This window comes from Gymnogyps californianus, chromosome 6 (assembly GCF_018139145.2).
Source record: "Gymnogyps californianus isolate 813 chromosome 6, ASM1813914v2, whole genome shotgun sequence".
Lineage (NCBI taxonomy): Eukaryota > Metazoa > Chordata > Aves > Accipitriformes > Cathartidae > Gymnogyps > Gymnogyps californianus.
In genome coordinates, this window is record NC_059476.1 from 6,358,556 (window position 1) to 6,383,456 (window position 24,901).

Here is a 24,901-nt window from a genome sequence, read left to right on the forward strand (position 1 = left end):
GTAGTGGTTTTAATTTTGAATTCTGTAATCACCTTAATGAGAAAAAAGCAGTATACTCTTATGCTGCATAACAGAACATAAAATGAAAATAATTTTGTAAGAAGTAGTTAATGCTATGAAACAAAAAAAACTCAAACGGTTTAGAACAGAAAGGGAAATTCTATTCTTACAGTGCCTACTAACCACACCACAAAAGTAAATATACTACGTGATTTTGGTGGTAGATTCAAAGCAGGTTTCCATAATGAACTCTTAGAGCTATCTATTCTCAGACACCTATACTTTTCTTATCTTTTTGTAAAATGAACGCTAAAATGAAGACCCTACCCTGATGAAGGCTTCATGCCACAACTCTGGTACAAATTTTTATTAATAGTACTACTAAAAATAAATATTTTATTTTCCATGCTTAAATCTGTCTAGAAATATGTATCCAGCAAGCACCATCTTGAATATCTTTGGCATTAGTTATCCAAAAAGTTATGCCACTGTGTACACAAAAACACACAGTAAAATAGCTTTAAAACTTACTTTGTTCCTTACTTAGGATGGATAAATACTGAGTCCTGTATTCAGTCTTTAAAATCTTTTAATGATAAAATTATTTTTACTTCAGTTAGGACTAGAACTGTCTCAATAGCAATTTCAGCCCCAAGGAGGCAAAGTAAATAAACCTTGGCATACGAAACAGAATTATTTCAAAGGACACAATCTGTGAGTCACAACAGTTATATAAATAAGACACTGTAATAAAGTTTCTTGTCCTAAAAAGACTTCTTTGTACCATGATACACTAAAGAAACTGGAAGTAGTTGATATGCATCCTAGATCAGCAGGCACAGATACAATTCAAATATTTAGTTCAATGTAATTTTTACTCTAATTTTGTCAGTGTGTTACTGCTTATACATAGCAAAGATACTGTTAGGGTAGAATACTCAGCAGGCAATTTTCTTGAGCATCATTAACAATGAAACAAGACACTCACATTGCTGGTACAACATTAGTTAGATGTTTTAGTATTTGTCTCCCAGAAGGATTATAGTAGGAATTAAAATTAAAATCTTACTTGACTTCACAGGAATGGATGCTTAACTCTTTGTGTAAGAGTCCACTTGTAAGATGAAACACCAGGACAGAGCCATTACTTGTACCTATAAAGAGTGATTTAAAAAAATATACAGACTCGTTTTATTCTTCTCTTCCATACTTTAGTGAAAATGCAGGATTTACAGCTTTTTTTTTTTTTTGAAACACCTGTAACTTATATTTTACAATTTTAGAAAAGGTATTTCGATTTCTAGTGCTTAAACCCCGAATATTAAACCCTCCAAGGTTCTCTGCAGCCAGCAAAATCCGTTTGGGTCCTGAACCTACTTGTAGAGCCTGTAGAAAATCTGTTCATTCTTCTTGCACTTTCACAACATACTCAGTTGCAGGAGAAAGGAATGTTTCTTTTTGTTTTGATTACTCAAGATGAGTAAATGCCTCAAGAAAGAGTATTAACTGTTATCCATCAAAAATCCCAAGGGAGAATCATGGGTAGATTTTACTGAATCATTAAAGCAATTTGCTTTCTCATTCCTGAAATAATGACCTCTTTCAAATTGCAAATCAATAACTTAGTAGGTATTAGCTTCAATTAGATCAAATACCTTCTGAAACACTGAAAGTTACAATTTTCTGTTAGACACTGGGAAGACTTACTTGTTGTTCTCTTTTTTCTTTATACTCATATCAACTTTATTAAATACAACAATGGATACCTAAAGAGCCATTCGGGTACCTTAAGTCTAGAATGTTGCAGACCTTGCTGTGAATGCACTTTATACCTACCTATCAGTTTCCTAATCTTTGTATTTCACCTATTTTAACAGCTACAGCTTTATAAAATCAAAGGTATATTTTAGTAGCATCACATCATGTAATGATAGCTTGCCTACATTTTAGAGCACAACTACTGATGGTACTTTTAGCTTAGTAATAATAGAAGTATTGAGAACTGCACACATACATACATGCATTATTATGGCGTTTTCTTTACTGGAGCAAGATCCTCTTTGTAAGCTCCTGCGTAACATTCACCTTCGCAATACCCCCCAGCCCCATCCAAAAACCTAAGAAGGCTCTGTAGCACAGGCAACCTTAAGAATAACAAGAATCTCCCAAGCCTGACTTACGACAGCCACAGTCTTGACTGGGCAGCTCAGAATCAACTGATATCTTAGATATATCAAGAGCACGTTTGAACAACCCAAATCCAGAGGTCTAATTTTACAACCTACTACAATCTTTAAATTACAGCATCTCCATGTCTACTGTTCCAGTCCGCTGACTGCGGAGAAAGACAGCAGCCTGTAAAACACTGTGAAATCCCTGATGTGGTCGGAAAGAGCATGCCAGAAAAATCAGATTTAAATAGGGAGAACTCGGAGTTAATAAATCAGGTGCTCACTGGCAACTATTCTAAGATCTAGATGAGTTTAACTACATTTGTAATAAGACAGAATAGATTCATTCAGGAAAAATAACGTGTTTTAAATATATTTTTAGGTACTTGCATCAGAACAAAAATATATTCTCTGTTAAGTTCATTTACTTATTCTAGGAATGCAGCGCTGCAGAAGCCGTATTTACTGATATTTAGAATGAAGTGAGAGCAGTATGTAAAACGCTGAGTGTATCAACAGACCAATATCATAGTAAATGAAAGGATAAATACAAACTTGTTAATATATTGCAATTTTTCAGGTAGCATTACTTAAACCCAAGGCAGGAAAAAAAGAATCCGAAGACTATCATGGATGCAAACTAATACAAGGGTTGCTATCTGTGATTAGTTACACAGGATCAAAAGATAGATTTTTTTCTTCCTGTATTAGTAACTATATTTGTATTTAATACAGAATATATCATTATCAGAGCAACAAATAACCTATTCAAGGCACTTACCAACAGCAAGGATTGGCTCATACTGTTTAATGTTTTTTGTCGTAAGAGGTGGGCACATGCGGATAGCAAATGGAGGCAAAGGAAGTCCTGAAAGAAGTCCAGTCAGCAGAAATTTGAGGTGCACTTCTTGCAGAAAAGAACTCTTTAACTGTTCTTCTCCAGCAATTGTGCCTTGCCCTGCTTAAAAATTAAAGCTCTTGTTAGTATTAAATTTTAATCGGAGATGTTATGGAAAGTTATCAGACACAGGAGTTTATAAAATAAAAAGTTACAAATAACCTAACGTATAAAATAGCAATGTTTATTTAAAGAGGCATTCCTTCCTGTTGAACTCTGTATGATGAAACCTTTGGAAGACTGCACTTCTACTAATCTCTCCAATACTAACTTTCTTTCCTAACACTAAGAAGGGGGGGGGGGGGAAGGGGGGGGGGGAAAGTGCAATCATTTCAGTCTTCTTCCAGAATTCAAAGGTAGCTTTTATTTATTTATTGTCTCCTTTTGTTTTTTTTAAAGTTAGTCACAAATATTTTAAAATTATTAGACCAATTCAAAGACTTATGGAGGTATAACTCCAAACAGTAAAAACTGAGTGCAATCTACCACTAGAAATACAGTGCATTTGCCCAGATACAATAAAGATGGGCACAAAAAAGATGTAATTCCATTGCTGTATACCTCCTGCAGTCAGCTGTACCAGTCCAAGTGACGTAAGGTATAAAATAACAATAGCTATGATGTCAATGACTACAGGAAATGCAGATAAGAGAAAAATCATGCCCTAAATGCCATCTTTAAACATATGAGATAAAGTGCAAAAGAACCTCCCACAGTGGTAAGCTGCCTGCACCAGCTAATACAGACAAGTTTTACCAAAAGCAATTCCAAATCTGCACCTCCGTGTCTCTGAGCAGCACTAGTCGCTTTTCCAATAAAAACTAGTTTTAAAACGTAAAGGTAACCATCTTTATGGAACATTTCTCAATACTGAAGTGTTGGTTGCCATCTAGATTTCACAAAGATGGGATGCATCAGATAAATTGTCTTCATCCATTTAAGATTACTTTCAAAACCTGAAGGAGTTTTGGCCAAATTCCATTTTAAATTATTTTTTTTTCCTCAGAGAAAATGAACTTTGAACATTGTTCCTCAACATAAAATCCTCAAAAAGGTTGATTTGATAATTTCTTGAGCAAACAGGAATTCTTTTCTTTCAGAATTACTATTTAAATTGCATAGAAAATAATTCTAACATATGTAGTTCTTAAGTAAGCTAAGATGTACAATGATTCAAAAATCCTAGAAATGAGTAGCAGTAATATTAGTGAAAGAAATTCTTACCAATCATGTTGTCTAATGAGAGGTCTGGAAGTTTATTTTGGAATGCTCCTACAGGAATTCCACAGAATGAGACTGGGGAATACAAAGGTGATGCACTTGAACTGCTGTAAAAGAAAGGAAAACAAGTTCCTAATACAAACTGGATCGCCTGTTGACTTAGGTCCTTGATTTTGTTTTTTCCCCAGGTTGTTCTTTCAGTATTCCTACCACTTATTACTTGCAGAATATTTTGAGAAGATTATTACCACCATCAACTTCCATGAACAACTCTACCAGGAGATAATGCACACAAAAATGTACAAAATTCAAAATAACTTTCATCTTCCTTACAGAGACATTTGTAAGTAACAGAAAAACAGACAGATGTACCCCTTGTTCTGAAGTAAGCACTGAATGGAGGCTTTTAAATAAATCGTGTATTAATATGTAGGCTATGTTAATGAATACAGCTAAGCAACAATCATAAATATTTCAACATTTAAGAACAGATTCCTGAACTTGGGGAACAGTTTTTGTTAACCTATATAAACTTCTTATATAGGTTCCAGATGACGAAACCCATAACTGAAGCAATGCCTTTCGCCGAAACATATGAAACACAATTGCCTCTGCATGTACAAAGCTACAGCAGAAACTGACAGTATTACCTATGTTTACAGTCTTGTGGGATATCTATGCAACAGGTTTTTGTGTTATTTTTTCCCCAACGACTGTGACTGGCTTCCAGCGCAACCTCCATCTAAAAGGGACTCAAACAGCCCTTGCAGCCTTGGCAATCGTATCTTGCTGGGCTGAGGGCAGATCTATGTCATAAGCAAAGACCAAAGACTACTCACTGCACCTAGCTGTACACCAAAATGCAGTTTAAGGCACATACAAAGCCTTTTTCTTTAAAATCTCACTTTAACAGACTTTGAGTTCAAATTTTAGTTAAGACCATCAAATCCAGCAGGATCAAGAACTAATGGAGGAAGACTCCTTCAAAATCCATTAAAGGCTCTGTGCCAACTAGAAATATGCTTTACTTTTCAGTACAATCCAACCATATCCAGAATCCTCTAGGCTCAGTGGTTCCTATATTGTTATTACATTTTTCCTGGATATATAAAATCATGACAAAGATCAATGTTTTAGAAATGAGTCTAAGAATACAGGAAGTAAAACCCAGCAACATATGGATCCTAAACAGCTCTCTTGGATATGCATCACAAAGAATCCATCTAACAGTATTTTTGAGAACACCAAGAATAAAAACATTAAATCACTGATGAGCAACAAAAGGATCTATATTGAAAATCTGGTACTACTGACATTTAAAAGTGTATGAAGAATTCTGCATTTCTTTTATGGCAGTCAGTTATTTATATTATTCAATAGTACTTTAACAGTTTATTGCAGCAGAACAACCTTAATACACTGAATATCCAAACAACTATACTACTTCATGTAGCATTTTTAGAGACTGCTCAAAATCTAAAACTCTAAAGGCTTTGTATATAAAAATACTGTTTATCCCACTGTATTCCAGCCACCTCCTGTGCAGCCTCATATTGTTCTGTGTCAAAGTCACACAAATCTATCAGAAAATCTTTCCCCTACCAAAAATGTAGTCCTTTCCAGACTCATTTTGAAGTCCTTTCACGTGACTGAAAGTGAGGGATCCATTCCTGAAGAAAATTATATAGTCTGAAGAAAGCCAGATGAGAAGAAAATGTTCCCCCAAAATAACATGAATATTCATTCTATCTTTTGTTTCCTTATTCCAACCACTTAGTATGGAATGATTTTTTAAAGAAAGAAGAGTAAATACAGTTCCTTCACTTCCCCAAAGCAAGGGAACTAACCTATTTGGATGATATATTTTCCTTTCATTCATACACATGTACAGCACGTCACGCTACCATACACACAAGGACACCACTGTTGCTTTCAGAATATATTAAATGCTACATGCCACTTGTAAATGTAACAGATGGAAGCTTTGATAAGAAAAATAAATCCCATTACCTGTTACGCACATTTCTGCCAGAAATACTGGATTTTAATTCCCAGATCATTACCCTGCCATCACTGACTATGAGAGCTGCAGAATTCTCATTCACTGGGCAACACACCATACTGAAGGGTCGAACTGTTTTTGTTACCCTGATTGCATCACACTGACTTCTTAAATCATAGATCAGTTCCTGAACTGGGTCTGGATCTGTAACATCAACGTCCCACAGAGGACAAACAATTAGAGTGGAAAACATATGATGTGATCAATCAACAGAGGTAAATTTGCAGCATGACTGAGCTCTTTGGTTGAAATCCACATACTTCCTGTACAATCAGGAAAAACAATCAAAAACTATATACTGTTGATCTTGCTGTACACAACACAGCTCTGAAAAGTTGTCCAAAAATGTAATTTTGTCTTTAAAATATCTTATTTCACAAGAATCTTGCAAAATCTAAAAAATGACTGTTTCATATCTGGGCAGAAAGTGCATCTGCTCTCCACAATCCAAAACTCATTTGGTTTATTGGTAAATTTGGAAGCAAGTAATGTAGCTCACTAGAAATTACCAAACTGCCAAAACCAAATCAACCAAACCAAACAAACTCAACAAAAAAAAAAAAAAACCACAAACCAAAAAACCACACTTATTTACATTTACAGAACTGTTTTCCCTTCTTTTTTCCAGTCTCCTCCATTATATTTAAAAGGCCATTCTTAGTAATATTTCATAAGAGACAAAGGTTTAATAATTTAGATGTTAATCTAAATTTAAGCCCACATCTTAGTTCTAAAATCAATTCTTCCAAATGACCAAATGACTTCCAAGACCTTGTGTTTGCCTGAAAAATGTTTTTTCTTAAAGATAAAAAGAACACACTAATCATCTTTTATCTAAAACATTCTTGTATATGTGACTGTTAAGCCACTTCATAATTAAAGTATTATTTAGTGATAAAAGGATTTTCAGGATATTAATATATCTTATTTTGCACTAAATATCAGAAAAGTCAAAAACAATTTTGGGAAAATGCACCATAAATTTAAATTTAATGTATAAGAGAAAAAACACTAAAAGGGCTGTAATTCACCATGCTGTATGAGGCATGATGGTTAATGTTGGTATTAAAGTATTAATTAAAATGCCTCAAAGTTCATTTCTGGACATTTTTGACACAAAACTTACCTGGCTCTTCATTTGGCGTTCCAGTTATACTGCAGTTAGATCTGCGAACTCTTAAAGTTATACAACCATTTTCATGTAGGCAAAATAATCCATCACGCTGAAAACAAGGAATTACCTAGGTAAAGAGATACTACATTATATTGTGTTATCAAAATTATATCCTTTGCAAAGTACACTTGCAAATGACCATACAATTCCTGATGTATAAGCAAGTCACTAAAAATGTTACCATTAATGTAACAGTTCAATGAATTTCTTTAGCTACAGTACTTGTGACTAAGGAAGTCAATTAATTTGAGAAATTCATTGAAAGTTTTTGTTTGAATTGTTTGCTAGTTTGGGTTTGGTTTTTTGTTGGTTTTTTTTTTTTTTTTTAACATTGACGTACTCATATATATTCTTTTTAGCTATCACTTTTTTTAAAAAAACCTTTCTTTTTTGGTATCAGAATTCATGATTCCAAGAGAATAAAGATGCTTCAATAAGACCTCAGACTAGACTTAGCTGTCTAATTAAGCAAAGGCAGATGCTCAGAGAACTAGTATTAACTTGTGTATAAGCAGCTTAACCACCAGAGAACAAAATGCCCTTTTTCCACAGCACTAGTTCCACATTGGTAACTTTTGTAACACCACAAAACGAAGTGGGTTTGCTGCAGAGTTCAGAAAACTAAATTAAACAATGTTTGCTTCAGAGGACGTTTTTCCCCCTGATGAGCTAACTTCTTTTCATCCTCTAGAACTAATCAAAACACAACTATCAGTGGGTCACAAACTTACATATGATCTTAATAAACTAATAAACTTACAATGATAGAAACCCATCAAATTCCCATTACCTGCAGGAAAGGCACACCTGTTCTTTCAATTGCAATGACACCCACTGTCTGATTCACTTCCAAGTCAAGAATCAAAATCTCTCTAGGATACAATAACAGCATGTAGTTTCTTTTGGAAGGCAAATATGACAACTGAAGACAGTCATTGAGTGTTACAGATTCAGCACTGTAAAACATCAGATATAAATTTTAATCAAGTTGTGTCAACAAATACTTCAAGTTCAAAATAAAATTAACAGTATAAATTTTCCTGCAGCTGCATTTTTTCAAGTATTCCCTATTTTGTTCACTAGGCAACTGCAGATCTCCATTTAATTGCTACAGCAGCGCAAAGCATCACTGACCTTCAAAAGACACACACTCTGTTGACTTTTGTCTAAATAAGACTGTAGAGTAATTTTTAAAATAGTATGTGATTCAAATGGAACAAGTGTAATTCTTGCATATCTCAAACACAAAGCAATTAAATTATGAACAGTGTTAGCTGCCAAGACATTTACTGGTATTCATGGGAAATTACCCTTAAACATACCGCTTACTTCAATTTTTATATTATTATGCATATTACTTTATTTTGAAATGAACTGAAGAAGCCTATCAAGAATACTAGTCTTCAAAACTCAGAGAAAGTAGCAAAGAGCAGGAAAGTTCATCATTTTGTTGAAAGTTAACAGAAGATTGGCTGCAAGGTAAAGAGGTTCATTAAGTACATGCAATCCAATGAACTGTACTTAAGTCACACTGAAGAAAATCATCCTCATACCGTGCTCAGTTTTGAAAGCCTCTGAACTCATTTAATTTATCATCCCTTTTGACGGGTTGTGTTTGTTTTTAATCTCCTCATTCTATCACACACTAAACCCCCCTTACACGCTTCTTGCATCTCATTCCTTGCTTCAGGAGTATGAGTCCCCTTTTGTCTGCCATCACTTTCCTGACCATCTCCTGCTCCTCTCTCCTCAAAGTTTCCCTAAACTCATATAAAACCACATAAATCATTGCTGCTACGATTTTTCTTCCCTTTTCCCATTCTAGTCTTTTCAGGTGGATGGAAAGGGATGGAGAAAACAGAAGACTATCATATCTGGCAATATTTATATACAACTTAAAATGCAATCAGGAGAATGCAGAAAAATGGTGTCTTTGTTGATTTACTCTTATTACAGAGCATAAGGCTGGAGCAGCATATGTACTGTCTCAGTATTTGCAAGGTGTTCTGTCCAATGCAGCACAAATCAGGCGTTATAGAACACAAAATGACAAGATCATGCCCATTAACTTCATATAAAAATCACAATTTCTTAAATGATTACCAGAGGAGGTATCATCAAGTCTTCTCCTCAGTTTGCAATTTAAACACCTTATTAAAATAGAGTATAAATTTCCTATCTGCACTAAATTTTGGTCTCAATTGCTAACTGATTAGTTTGTTCTCACATTCGCTAGAAGTTTGAGACATACTTTTATTACTCAAATAGAAAATACAAAAGGAAAAAAAAAAAGAATTACACCACACAAGAAAGTGGCCTAGAGAATTTCTAAAAAAAAAAAATCTCAAAATGCAACAACTTTAGTTTTAAAAGGTCAGAAAATACACAAATAGGTATGTATAAATTCAAATTTTATTTCTACAGTACGAACTTAAAGAACGCCTCCTACTGCAGTATCATGTACAACATCAGAATGACAACTCTTCTCAGTTATCAGTACATACATAATTTTTATTCTCTTATTATATCCCTTCTCATTCCACAACTGAATTGAATTATGTTAGCCCATTTTCATCTTTTTTTTCCCCTAAGAAAGATGTTTCTGAATTTACACCTGCATGAATATCTGTTAGCGAAGGGAGAACATTATGTCATTAACTTATACAAAACATGCTGGGATGATATCGTTGTTTTTATGAACAGAACTGGATGAATGACTGTCAACGTTATATTCTTAAATAATGTCCTCATATAGGATATCTATCTGCCTACCCCAATGAATTTTCTTTTTTTAAACTAATTACCTTATAGGCTTTAACCTAATTATATCTATGAACTATATAGGTATACAAAACATTATCTGAGAAGAAATATTTGCAACCTACCTTGGTTTTTCATTACTGATTAAGATTTTTACTTTATCAAGGGCCTTTTTGGCCCCCGTAGCAGCAGCCAGCTTGTTGTGAGAAGGACTGGAATGGGGACTAGAGATGTAAACTTTCTTCCCTGAGCTGGCAGGAGCTTTGGAAGGAGAGAAGTCAGAGATGAACACTATTCCTTCACTGGTGAGCACTGTACCAAGAAAAACAGTTTTTATTATAGCAAAATACAATCTGCAATTTGATTCTGGCGTTCCATTTTAACAAAATTTTGGTGGCGAGAAATGCTAATAACTTTAACAATACTGTATTAGGTAGAAAACTCATACTTCTAGACAACCGGCGCCTTCTACTGAAAGAGCGGCAGATGGTCCACTGCAATTCATTAATATCCACAAAACTCAATTTTTCAAAATTAAATCTACAGTAAAAAAATACTGTGGGGATTACTGGCAGAAACCTCTTGGTTGTTCAGAACAGTTATTCTCTCTCATCAACTACTTTTCTTTAAGCTTGACAATGCAAATAAAGGCAGGGTTGCCCACGTTGGCTACACCACCATTTTTTGCTCTCATGCAGAGCACGGCTCAAAGAATCATTAACTCACATTATTTATGTTGCAGCATAAAGATTCAGCTAAGCTGTAAAGATGTAGCTAAGATTTTACTACATGTTTATAGAAGGTTGAATGGTATGGCAGATTAAAAAAAATACAACTACAAAGCCTGGAAACTGCACTGTCTCATTACAGATCAGGAGTGATGAAGCTAAATAAAAGAATAATATGGTGACTCTCTTATTTCTCTGGGTTTGTTTCTGCTAAAATGTGAATAAATCTGCACTACATCCCCCTTGATGTCTGAATTGCTTCTGAAACTGATGCTCACGCTGTATTCCTTTAAAAAAAAAAAAATCCTATCTGTTGAAAATAACATTTATTCCTGGCCTATTCATCTCACTGGATTCTCCCTCAGCATCCATCCTTTTATAGCTTTTTATGTCAGTTTAACGGTGCTCTCTATGCTTGGCTTCCTCCCGCTCCCTATCTACATGCTTTACACCTTCTTTGTAAAGTCTCAAACATTTCTTTTCAGATCTCTCACTTCTCCACTCATGTCTACTTTTCCCCTCCCTTCACACAATGGTATCTCATTTTAGAAGATTCCACATTGGCCAAAGACTCCCCTGTCTTTGTTTTGAGATTTCTTCTTGGCGTTTATGACATTATTCTCTCCAATCCATTACTTTTAGTCTCGATATTAACATTTTAGTTTAACATTTTTCCTGGTCACACATATCCAGGTCACACTATTTTATACATATAAACTTACAAGCTAAGTGTGATGGATCAAAGGGGTCAAATGAAAAAGACAGGATATTTTCAGCATAACTTTTCTTCCAAAGTTTGGTGCCCGTGTCTGCATTCCACAGTACAATATAGTTAGGTGGATGAACTGCAAGCAGTAAATCTCTAGAAGCATCTTGATTCCACAACCACTGCATGTCTGTCAAAAGAAAGAAGGAACAACAGTGAAATTAATTTTCTAAAAAAGTTTATTCTATTTTAAAACTATTCTTCTATAATACCTCATCTTTAAAGAAATGAATAGTGACTTGTTACTAACAAGATGATTCTATTTCACAATTCTAAAAGGATAAGTTCCTTTTATGGCCTGAATTTATGTTTTGAATAAGCAGCAATAAACTGGGTTACACATGTCTACACTCGTGCACACAACCCACATCCTATCTGAAGAAGTCAGATCTTTTCAGCCAGTGAATTCCTATCTGAAACAACATACTGTACTGTACAGAACCACTGTAGAGTCAAAATGAGAAGAACTATACACCATCCCAATTAATATTTGGGATGACACTATGAACCATAACACCATCCCAAATTAATATTTGAGATGGTATCAGTATTGGACCTGGAAACAAATATCTTCTCCACTTCAAATACTTTTTAAACAGAGTCTTAAGTTCAAGAGTAAAATGAAACTGACTGTAACACACAATGAAGAATACAGCCAGGGTCAGTCTGAAGAGGTATGGTTGCCAATCATCATGGCTGGGCATCATTTAAACATTCAAGATAAATGGACATAAAAGACTACATTTTCAGTCACACAGAACAGAGAGACAGCTCAGTTACTTGAAACGAGCTGTGTTAGAGCTACCTACATGCTCCATGGGCAGTGTTTTAGACAACAGAATGTGTCAGGCAGGCAATGGATAAAGTCCCCCCAGTCCAGCTCCTACCACTCACTGCATAACCTCACCAAGTCACAGCTTCTCTACAGCATGTTCATATACATTAAGATGTCGAAAAAACTTCCTTCCTCAGCCATTCTTCTGTTTTATCAATTCAGCTTTTTCAGAGCTAGCAAGTGCTTCTCACTGGGTTTCAGAGCAAAAAAAAATAAATCCAGCCATGTGTGTCCTAATCAGTTACACTGTAAGTTAACAAAAGGTTAACTCCTTCTCAGCTGAATGCAGAGTTTGGATCAAATAAAGAAGAGTGCCTTACACTGATGCACCACTTTTCTCCTCATTGAAACAGTGAGGCTCCAGCTGTTATCCTACAAAGCTCTTGCAGATAACACACAGACAACCAGCAGATCACTCTGGTGCTTGATCTCTGTATTCACACCATTTTCTACAGGCTTGTAAAAAGTCAGAGGCCTCAGAAACAGATGGAAAGGAAAAGAAGCTGCTTTTGCTAGAGGTTATTGCTGAATCAGATCAGGGACTGAGGACAAAATAGAGTTTTAATTCTGTTGCTTATTAACTTTTTTTCTTGACCCAGCAGATAGGAAAGCCTTCATTGGGTCTGAAAACCTGGAGAAATCTTCAAATGGCATGGTCAAAACTCTACCAAACATTCAGTGAATTGGTGTCAGGAGTAAATAAAACGCAACTTATAACACACACACAAAAAGAAATAAAACTAATAAAATTAACTGCAGTCAATAGAATAAATTTTCAATGTCCCACTATCAGACTTACAATATTGTATCTACTTTCACAGGATTTATAAAAACAGAATAATAACAAAAAACAAACAACCTAATTTCATAAGTGGGCTTTCATATAACAGAATTCAAAATAAAAAAAACAGGTATAACACAAGCATCATCACAAGTTTTTAAAATAGTCCAAATAAACTATAAATTACTCTTAGAAACTGATTATGGTAGTTTCTCAGGGTGGAAGGTGGGTGGGGAAGTGTTCTAAATTTTACTTCAGAAATAATTTGTAGACATATTGCTAGCATGGACAGCAGTAGCAATAAACAGAAATCCAGAACATGCAGCTGAGCATGTAGATGCTGCTGTACTTGCAGAGTTATCCCTCCCAGCTAATTCTGAAAGAGCCGGTCCGAGGCAGGAAGCAGTCCACTGGCAGCATCAGCTCAGGTACTGGAAGCACACCAGCCACAGTAGCACAGCCACAAAGCTCACCAGATTCCAGTGCTCTAGCCAGCTCCTGGTCAGCTTTGTTAGGAGTGGTTCCAACATACGGAAAAGTGCCTACCACAAGTAATCGGAACCAAAAAGCCAAGTTTTACAATAGTAGGAGAGTACTACTATCAACTACAAGCTGCACCAATTAAAGCAACAGTAAAAATGGTATTGTGTGTGTGATGCAACAAGGAACAAAGTCTAGATCTTTTGATTCCCTTTTCCAAGTTTTAACCACTACTTAACTTTTTAATTGATGAAGTACAAGATGCTAACTAATGAAAGGGAGCATTTGATGGATGACACTTTACTAATAGATGAGCACAACAAGTGGCAAGGAAAAAGACACTTAATTATTCCTTTCCAATATATTCTCTTAATTGTGTTACACCTGCCCAGTGGCTACATTTTCCATTGTCTATCCTTCATCAGACCAATTAAGATAGCACTTACCTCTATGCCAGGCTTCTAGACATTTCTGCCTCTAGCACAAGCAAACATAAATCTTCTATAGCTTACAACATCATAAATGCATAGCTTCTTTCTCCAGGCTTGTTTGTTTGTTTGGGGTTTTTGGTGGGGTTTTGTTTGGTTGGTTGGTTTTTGCTTTTGTTTTTTTACTTCCCCCAGAGACTTGTGAAATCCCTGAATGAGATCAAGATATTTTTTTCTGGTAACATGATAAAGAATCTTCAAACATCCAGCTGCCCAGAACTGTTCAGGTATTTTTGGGGGTATTTTTCAGACCTTCCCAGCTGCACTGGGCTACCACCCATAGAACAGAATCAAAAGCAGCAAATACCACCACTAAACTATCTTCTCAAATGAAAGCCAAACCCAGTTATTTATACTATCTCAGAATTTCCTATTTCTCTTGACTGTTTGTGTTAATCCTTGCCATTTATGTCTACTTAATTACACTAGAAACCTAATTCAAATGTGTCATACTCAGTTTCAAGACTTCATACTACTAACTCCAACTATATGCGAAATCTACCTTATTTACAACTGTCTTCTACACTAAAATTTACACAGTCACTTTTCACATCTTAGTATTGCTATGCATAGAAAAGCCTCCCTGCTCCTACGAATCGGACAACTGCATAGATGCTCAAAAAACCTTTCTCTCTCTAGTTATATTGTGAATGTATGTTATCATGCCAGTATATTTGATCAGAAGTAGCTATATAATGAACTAAATAATTGTCAAAGTAGATGTACATAATCAAGACTCTTAACTTACAGCAATGTAACACTATTCAAGGACTACACCACTACAGATGGCATTAACATTCAGGTGCAATGCAAACTGCACTACATCACCAGTTCAAAAGCAGGAAGATATATGAACTGTAAATATTATTGTTTCAATCAATCACTAATAAAAATAGATTCTAACTTTTTGTCAGAAGATCTTGGAAAGTATTACCATAATGAATTAAATCTCATAGCATCTCTCTGGGAGACAGCAAGTCTCATGTTTACACAGAAAACAGGTAGACAAACATAGAGAAGGCTAGTAATCGCAACAGTAAAATTCAATAGCAGAACTGAGTCTAGTTTGCAAAATCTAGGTGACAGATTTGTAATGATGCTCCATAAAGTAACTTCCACACAAACATCACGCGCTATCGTTACCTTGAATTGGTTTTGCATGTTCTTGTATTTCACAACGAGCTGTTCCTGTTGCCACATCCCATACAATTATTTTTCCAGTAACATCAGCAGAAGCTAAACGTAAAGAATATGGAGAACCAATATTGTGATGGTAATTTTCTTTAGCCCATTTAACCTGAAGATACAGATGAAAATTGGTCAAAGGAGGCAAACATAAGACACCATACTTCATAGTTTTCAGATGGATAAACAAATAATAATTAACTCAACAAAAAAGCATAGTAATAGTTAACGTTAATAGCATCTGTGTAAGCATACCTTTAAGCTACCATCAGTTCTGCAAATTTAAGGTATATTTCAACTGTGCTGCATGACTGCATGGTTGATATTTTCAAATTACATAAATCAACAATCCTTGTTCCTGAAGGTAACTACAACAATCCATAAATATATGCTATGTATATAAAAATTTTACTGAAATATTTAGAAGAAACTAAATGGCAATGTTTAAGGTTCTGTGGGCTTCTACAAACCCATAACAACTGATTTCCAAAAAAAAAGAAAGTTGAAAGTTTACCATCCAACTTTTATATACATCCTAAAACATGTCATTTTCCTTAGCTGTCAAACATAAGTATGTTGTGGTATTGGGGAGGAAGGAAGATTAGTCTTTCATCTATATGCTGTTTCATGTCAAGGTATTGCTGACATTTGCTATCTTTTTTGTCCTTTTCAGCATGTTGCCACCACTGATTTCCACATACCACTTTCTGGTTTGGAATTTCAAACTGCACGGGCTTGCAAGTTGGCAATACTTACGAAAACTGTGTCTTGAAATTTGAAACATTCTGCCTACAAGTATCCGGAGATTATAAAGAGAGAACACTGACTCCTTCCTTATCTATTCAATATGGACTTGTTTTGCTATCTGCCTTAAAGGCAAACTTCTGCCCCTAAGAGAGACTGAAGATACTAACAGAATAAAGAAACCTTAATGCTAAGCTAACAGGAATTTACCTACTACAAAAATGATGCTGTAGCTAGCTAGCTGTGTCCTGTCACAGTACCTGACAGAGAAAGGGTGAGGCCAAACACAACACTTTTTGCAGATATTGAAAGCAAGACGTTAAAAAAACAGAAACAGAATTATCATTAGGCACCACTAACTTTGCAACATGGTAACAGCCACCTTTGTGTGTAGCCACCTTTGAGCTACCCCTCTCAGAGGTGTGACCAGGATGCATCTCAAAAGCCTAGCTGAATAAATTAGACAAATATTACACATGCACAGCAAGCAATCTTCAAAGAGCACTAGCTATAAACCCATAGTGTGTTTCTACCAGAATAACAAAGAATTCTTGGGAGACTCTCCTCTACCTGCAAATTTCAGTGCTGCAATTCCTGCTTCCCTGCTGTTCAAAAAAAAATTACCCAGGAGGATACCTGCATGTAGCTATGTAGCTATTAAAAAAAGTAATTATAGAAACCTGCAAAGCTGTTTCTTCCTCAGTTAAATATGTATTACTTTGAAGCAAATTCCAAGCCTGGAAAACATCATTTCCCAAGGGAGGAACTGTCACCAAGTTATGAACAACAAAAAAAGAGACCTTTAACGTGATCAGTCTCAACCAGAGCTCATGCAGCTCTCTAACACCGTAAGCCCTCTTTTCTCACTGTAGTCACACTGCTCCAACAAAGTCCCACACATGACCTGATCCCTCTGCTAAAAGAAATTATTTTCTTACTGTACTGGTCACTGCCTCTCTACCCTGACTTCAAAATACAGCAGCATTGGTCAGAAACAGGAACCAAAGATGAAGTTTTTTTTAATTTTCACAGCCTATCTCACCTGATTTAGAGAACCTTATTATCACTGTTTATTAACATAGCAGAACAGACACAAATGAAATTTCAATCCTCAATCAAAAAATTGTTCCTGTAATTACATTGTCTTATGTAAAAGTACTCTTTCAAGTACTCTCTGTAAAGGTACAAAAAAAAAAAAATCAGATATAATCCACTCCGTACAAAGTTATCAGCATCCCACAAACACCACGTGGACATACGGACAACTAACACGGATCCATCTTCACTGAAACCATTACCTATTCCAGACACAGTTACGACAGCCAAAGGCCAGGAAGTATTTAAAGAAAAATAGTTAAACAGACTGCAGAAGGATTATGAAACAGTTGCTTTTCTCTTTGCTTTTTTATTGCAGACAGTGGTGTGTTTTGAAATTTTTCAAATCTGAAGCACAGGTTTTAGGGGAGAAGATCCCCTGTAGACTGAGTTTGCTGGTGTGAACATCTACTCCAAAGAGTTTAAGTCAGACATACACAGCAGACTTCTTACAGATCCCCTCCAGCTTATGTATGCTCTTAGCATTTACAAACAAAAAAAGAAGTCAGTTGGGAATTGAAGAAAATTTCTTACAAATGGACGTAAAGGTATCTGCAATAATCACGGCCTCATAATAATTTCTCACATGATGTCTACTTCTTAAAGCAGAACAGAATTTCCTTTCTTTCTTCCTTCTCATAAATTAGTCATTTTCTTAGAGTCTATTTCTGTTAACAAAGCACCAGATAGTGGTTTTGAAATATTATCTTATAAATTATACAAAAACTATTTGGACTTCAGCATTTAGTTTCCTACTGAAATAATGTTACTTCTCAAAGCTAGTGAACGTAACTGAAGCACATTAAAATGCTATCACTACATGGATCAAAAACTAATTTTGCTACAACTTATTACCTAAGCTAAGTGGAAGTCTTACAGCAGTCATCATTATAGCTCCTACCTCCATACCACTTACATTTTCTGTTTTTTACACAATTATAGACATTGGAATTGATTTGTTCGTTTTAAAGGGTAGCCTGAAGACAACTGAGGCTAAGGGTATGCTAACTCAAACAAGTTGCCAAAAGGCAAGCAAAGGTATTGATTCACAGAGTGCCGCCTACTCCGTGGTTGCTGTCGTGTACATACCTTTGCTCTGAGATAACTGAGAAATAACCTCTCCTTACTTAGAGTCAGGTAAGTTGCCTCGCTTTTGTCACCAGAGAGATTATTCATATCAGTGGCACAAGCTCTAAGCTGACAGCAGTGTTTGGGCAACCCCGACAATCCTCAAAATTCAGTGAAAGATTTGGGCAAGTATACAAACATCCTGGAAGAAATCAGTTTTCGGTCCTTTGTGACATTTTAGCATTATTTTTAAACATGTCACAGCACACAAGTCTCAAAAAAAATGACATAAAGTGTCTATTTTGAAACCTAACCCTTCTACCTTTTTGCCAGCCAGTTTCAAAATTCTCTCTAATCAAGCAAAACTAATTGCTAAACCTTACAACCATTTTTAAAAGCTACAATGTCATTATCTATATGGCTCTTGGCCAAGATCTTGTATGGATCTGTATCAGCTTTGCCCTACCCAATATTTTCACCCAGGATTTGAACAGTTGTTTATTTATTATTATAAAAAAGCGCACTTAATTGGACTCTGTAGCACAGAAATACATTATACTATATAAAGATAGATAAACACCACCACCTGTGTAACTACCGAATATACTGAAATTTCAAAACCACTCACTGAGAAATTGAAGCTCTTTAGTGTGCAGAAAGACGTCATCAGAACATGATGGCTCAGAAGTCAGAATTATCAAACCCAAAGACAAAATAATTGTGTTTAATATTAAAATACCAGAGTGGCCATATCTGATACAGTATTAGTGTATGTATATGAAGACGGTCTATTTAAAGAAAATTACACATGGGAAAAAATAGTGTGCAATTTCCAGAAGGCACATTCAAACTTTTCTTTTACTACAAAAAACTCCAGAATCCCCCTATCTAAAAATCTACTTTTCTTCATAAATTACTGACTGCCTTCTAATATAGCATTTGGGCTAAGGACTATCAAACATTACATCTGCCAGCCAAACATTCCTCTAAACCTTGACTGAATCTGTCATTCTCCACAGTCAAAGAAATGATGTATCCAAGAAATACATCCTGTTCCACACTTGACCCAAAGTCAAACGCTCTGCAATTTCAAGTCAAGGAGCTTCAAAGGAAAGTACAGGTACCCTACACTTAAGCTTAAATTTTAGCCATTTTTTTTCGCTAAAATAAACATTTGGTTTTGTCTGCTGTTGTTCCTTTTCTAAAGGTAAGAATAGAAGTAAAAACTTAAAAGTAATTTTCTAGTCGAATGGTGCACTGGTTACCCCCACAACAGGAAAGATCAGCAAGGGCATCAACAAAGAGATTCATCTGATATTTTGTAATGTTCATTTGAAATTCTGTCATAGTAAGAGCTTTCTTAGAAACATTTCTGTCTGTGTTCTATAACACTACCAAAGGTTCCTATATATTCTATACCTTCTATATATTCTATACTTTCTATAAAGGTATACCATCAACCTCAGCTCAAATTTCAGCATGTATGGTTTGATTTAGCTGTAAAAGAGATCATGTAAAATATGGGTATTTTACAACAGATTTTATGTGAAAATCAAGTGCAATATAATGTCAAATATTTACAGTGATTTAGAAAAATAATATACACACCAGAAATACACCTTAAAACATGTACGTCTCACCTTGACAACACTAGCTTTGTGTCTTTCCAAAACCTGTAAAGTCTGAGCAGTATTGGCATCAACTATCAGCACAAGAGAATGACATCCATATGCAATCAAACCTTGCCAGCCCCTAGAAAAGCATATATCACCATCAAACAAGCAAAAAAAGAACAAAAAGCATTTCACATCAAGAATGAGGCTTTTTTTGGGTAAGCTGAATGCACGCTACTAGATGCAAACATCAAGCAGTAAAAATTATTGAATAACATAAAACTCAAAAGCATTATAAAATGCCATTGCTGCACTGCCTGCTGAACCATTTGCTGATGAAACCCGAAGCCACTGCAAAGCATCTCTTTGTGTCCATCTATAAAAACCCTCTTCTGTAAATTTAAGACATCACATAGGAATTCATGAAGAGCATTCCCAAATTTTATACATAAGCATGCAGGTAAGCAATATATTTGCAATTATATAATTAATTGCATCTTTTTTTGTTTGTTTTGAGACAAAAAAGGACCATGTGAACAATGACTACAGTAATAGTGAAAATCTGCTGAGGCCTGCCTGACTTCAGGAGAAGTTAATGCGGCCACTGACGACAATTATAAAGCTATGGTGAACACTGAACACTATCCCACACTGTGGGAACAGTCAACGTAGAAAAACAAAGTTTCAAACTAAAAACTTCAGAGCACTTCAGTGTTCACTGCTTTGCAATCTGACAAACCTAAAGGCCACAGTTTTAAAAAATGACTTGGTTCAGCTCATTCGTTTTCTCTCCCTAAGATTCAGCAGTATTAGGGTAATGCTTTATAGAACAACTGGGTGAACTCTGTTCAGAGCAATGAATACAAAAACCAACACATGTACTGTCTTTGTACATCAAGTCTCAAAAATAACAGAAATAGAAACCTGAAGAAGCTCCTCTGATCTCTACAGTTAGTTGCACCAACAAGACCTCTGCCCAGAGAAGCAAATGCCATTGCCAGAAAGGACTGGCCCATGCTCATCTATGGCCATGGCTTTGTTCTTGCTTGAGAGCTGGACAGCAGCAACTCCACCAGGCTCCCTGCCTGCGCCCTGCCAGCCTCTCCAGCGAGGAAAGGGGAGCGGACGAGGATTTCAGCAGCTTGCACAGTGCCTAGCAGAAGAAGGCTTGCCTCGGACACAACAGCACAGCATGCCCATTTTCAGTAACAAAAAAGGACCCAAGTATTTGCGGTGACCGCCTTGGCCAAGATGGCAGGACACGATTCCCTCGCCGGAGGGCACAGCCGGCTCTCCACAGTGACCGCTACCACCGCTTTACTGCACGCCCGGCAGCTCCCGGCGCTGGTTGAGCCTCGGTACCGGGACGTGTGACTGAAGGTCCCGGTTAAAAGCGCGGGCCTCCCTGGCTGGCGGGCAGCGGGAGGAGGCAGAAGCGGGACAGGCAGCGGAGAACGAAGCCCAACCCGCGGCTGAGGCGAAGGAGCCGCGGGGCGGCCCGGGGGACGCCGCGGGGAGAGGCCCGGGACACCTCAGCCGCCCCTCTCCCCGCTCCGAGCCCGGCAGACCGCCCCGCCCCCCACCCGCCCGCGGCCCGGCGCCTCACCAGTCCGCCGCCCCCCTGTTCGGCGCGCTGAGGGCGCCCGTCAGGGTCCGCGCCGGCAGCTTGATGTTCACCGTGAAGCGCTGCATGGCGAGGCTGGGGAGCGCCGGGCCCGGCGGGGCGGCCCGAGCCCGGGCAGCCGGTGGCCCAGCGTACCGCGGCCCTGCCCAGCGCCGCCGCGCAGGAAGCGCCGCCTCGACGCTGCCGCCGGTCCGTGCCGCCGGGGTCCGCCGGAGCCCCGCGGCTCGGGAACGGCAGTTCCGGGGTCGGCCACGCCCGCCGCTGCTCGGAGGGCCTGCGCTAGGCCGCGGAGGCCGCCCTGCCCCGGGGCCGGTTCCCTCAGCGCGGCGGCTGCTCGCTTCCCGCCATCTCAGGCACCGGCCCGGGGTGTCTGGTTTCCAGGCCGCCCCGCGGTGCCTCCGGGCAACCCCAGAACAGCCACCCGGGCCTGGGGACACGCGTTCTGCCTCGCTGGCTTTAAATCGCACACCCTGGAAGGAAAACACGGCGTGGGGATGCCAGAGGCCCCGTCTGCCGTGGCTGAACAGCTCCAGGGCAAGTTGTGCCTGTTGGCAGTCTGCGACTGGGGCACCTGAAACACCTCACAACGCCAAGGGCTCCCTGTCAGATCTCCAGGTGCATGGATGCTGCAGGACCCGCTACTACAGCCAGAGAACTTCTTTCACCATCGTCATTTCTGTTCCAAAGTTGCCTCTTAAATGGCAAAACGCAACAGTGACAGCTCTCTTGTGGTAACCACGGTGTTGCTGCTGCTGCATCCCTCAATAGCAGCATAAGGCACGTACTTTGCACCATAAGGCACCAAGGCTTGCCTAATGCAACCCATCCTCCAGCCGGCCCCCACGCTGTCACTCGTGCTTGGCAAAGCCACCCAGGCTGACACATCCGTGTGCAAGAACACTGTGCCTTTGCACTGGAGCACACCAGGCTGCAGAGCATTGAAACATCCAGAACTTTTTTCCATGCCACTGCATTAATAAAATGGCCAGGACCACGTAGCTCCAGGCACGTTACTTGTCATACGTGCACTGTTTGGGGGTTTGTTTCTCTTCAAAATAGAGATGGCTAGTAATTGTTTATTTGTTATTTTTTGTAGTGAAAAAGATGCCACTAGATGGCCAAAGTTGGCAAGATCGTAACACCAGCTACACGTTTTTGCAGTGCCGCAGTGTCACTTTGTCACAGAAGATGCAATAATGCTGTTCCTCTTTTTTTTTTTTTCCCCCTAATCACAATTGAATTTATGCAAGTGGGGACTCAAGAAACAACCTGCAGCTGATATCTTTTCCAACTCTCTTCTAAAGAAATCTGCCCTTGAAACACAGTACATTGCTCGATACCATTTTCAGGTCACTTTAATATTGGAACTTATTTCTAAAAACCTTCTGCTCCCAAAATCTCTCTCTTTACTCTTAAGGCTGAAAAATCACTGTTTGGAGAAGCAGAGGGCTTTTTTGTTCCTTTTTCTTTGCTACCATTTGCGGACAACGTGATCTACACCTCCAGAGATCAATTTTGTGGGAGCCTGAGCAGCCATTAGCTTCATTAATTTGAGTTATTTTTTGCTAATTCTGTGTTTTTACTCTGTGTCCTTGGACAACCTGCTGCTGCTCGTGTTTTTGGAGGATTTTGGTTGTTTGCTTGGTTTGTTGGATTGGAGTTTCGTGAGAAGGGTGCTTTGGAACTTTTTTTGCGCAACAGAAACAGAGGCTTTTGACAGTTTTCCATCCATTTTCTTGGCATCAGAAAACCAAGGGATAAATGAAATGCTTAAAAGAAATAGATACTTTAAGGTAGTTGAAGATAAGGACAAAGGTAGCAGAAAAAGGGAAACAAAAGAGGGAATGAGGGCTGTGTCACCAAATTGGTTGAAAAATTAAGAATCTAAGAGTGGTTTTCAGGGTCAGATAGCAGGGTGAAAATCAGGGTTCATCAGCCAGACGAATATGTACTGAAGATTCATCAGAGATATAGGGAGGAGATGAGGAAGAGGTTTGTGAACAACGATAAGGATCATTGGAAGAGCTGAAAGGAATAGGAATAGGAATGTTGTGAGATGTCAGAGAGAAAGAAGAGGTGTGTATTGGATGACCTACGTGTGATTCCTGGGATCCATCCGTAGCTACTCACCAACACAGAGACTGATGCACAGCAAATGGATGTGAACTAAAACCAGAGATGCTGACTTTTTTTTGCGGTGGTTAACAGTATGCCCTCTTTTACATCTTATTGTTGATTTAAATCATTGCCAAGCAAGAATGCAAAATACATCAAGGGACTTAGTCCTCTCATTCATCTGTAAATACAGTGATACACTTTTGACTGCTATACAAACCATAGATATCAAATTTAAAGCTGTTTAACAGCATACTCAGTAATACTGTTAAACCCACTAAAACCTCTGGGACTAGCAAATATCCAAGATACAATACCCAGTGGGAGAGACTTCATTCCGGACAACTTGAGCTCCAATTGTCCTCACAAAGTACATATGGAGAATGAAGTTGTGGATGATCACAAAAACCATTTTAATAAATTAATGATTAAATAAATAATGAGAACTATGATTTTACATAGCTTTTGGCTTATGATTCTAAAAAATTTTTCTGTGAGTTTGAACAAGAAAAAGTGGGACCACGGTAGCGACGTGTGCACAGTCTCCCTCTTTTAGGTTTCTCTTTTGTATAATAATTACTGCAGGAATAATCCTGTGAGAGCTTCTGGGACTTATTTAATTTCCATGGCCTTAAGTTAGAGCTCCAGGAGCTCCTGGAATCCACCAGAGAACCACCACGGTCTGAGACTGTGTGCTGTTGCATTCCATTATACAAAACCCAGTTGGAAAGCAGGATATATAACCGATTCATAGATGCTATGGGGCAGGGTTATATTTGCCTTACAAATCACATTGCTGTTGCCTTAGTGTTATCATTTCTACTCCGTGCATTTAAGGCTTCTTAAGTTCTCTGCTAGTTAATTGTCCCGTGTTGAACAGGGGCTGACAGTGAAAACTATGCACAGACCTGATGCCACTCTGTCTCTCAGGACTCATGCACAGAGCACGAGACTTGCACAGTTGTCCTTTGCCTTGTACAGCCTCAGAGCTGTGTGTATACCTTACACACCCCCAGCTCCGTGCCATGTCCTCTGCCCCCACAACTGGAACCTCCTCAAATGGCAGACAGCTCGTCTGAAACAAGCAGCCCCT

General features: G+C 37.9%; 1 protein-coding gene across 1 annotated transcript in view; it reads right to left on the reverse strand.

The window, feature by feature from the left end:
• WDR11 (WD repeat domain 11) overlaps window positions 1-21,761 on the reverse strand; it is a 47,487-nt gene extending 25,726 nt beyond the window's left edge. The window contains exons 1-11 of the mRNA XM_050899046.1: window positions 21,676-21,761; window positions 20,097-20,208; window positions 15,508-15,661; window positions 11,737-11,910; window positions 10,412-10,598; window positions 8,317-8,482; window positions 7,479-7,593; window positions 6,301-6,496; window positions 4,294-4,397; window positions 2,953-3,129; window positions 1,070-1,154 (exon numbers count right to left, since the gene is read on the reverse strand). Of these exons, the coding sequence (XP_050755003.1) occupies window positions 1,070-1,154; window positions 2,953-3,129; window positions 4,294-4,397; window positions 6,301-6,496; window positions 7,479-7,593; window positions 8,317-8,482; window positions 10,412-10,598; window positions 11,737-11,910; window positions 15,508-15,661; window positions 20,097-20,208; window positions 21,676-21,761 (1,556 nt within the window). The remainder of the gene's footprint in view (window positions 1-1,069; window positions 1,155-2,952; window positions 3,130-4,293; window positions 4,398-6,300; window positions 6,497-7,478; window positions 7,594-8,316; window positions 8,483-10,411; window positions 10,599-11,736; window positions 11,911-15,507; window positions 15,662-20,096; window positions 20,209-21,675) is intronic.
• Between the last annotated feature and the right edge of the window lie 3,140 nt (window positions 21,762-24,901).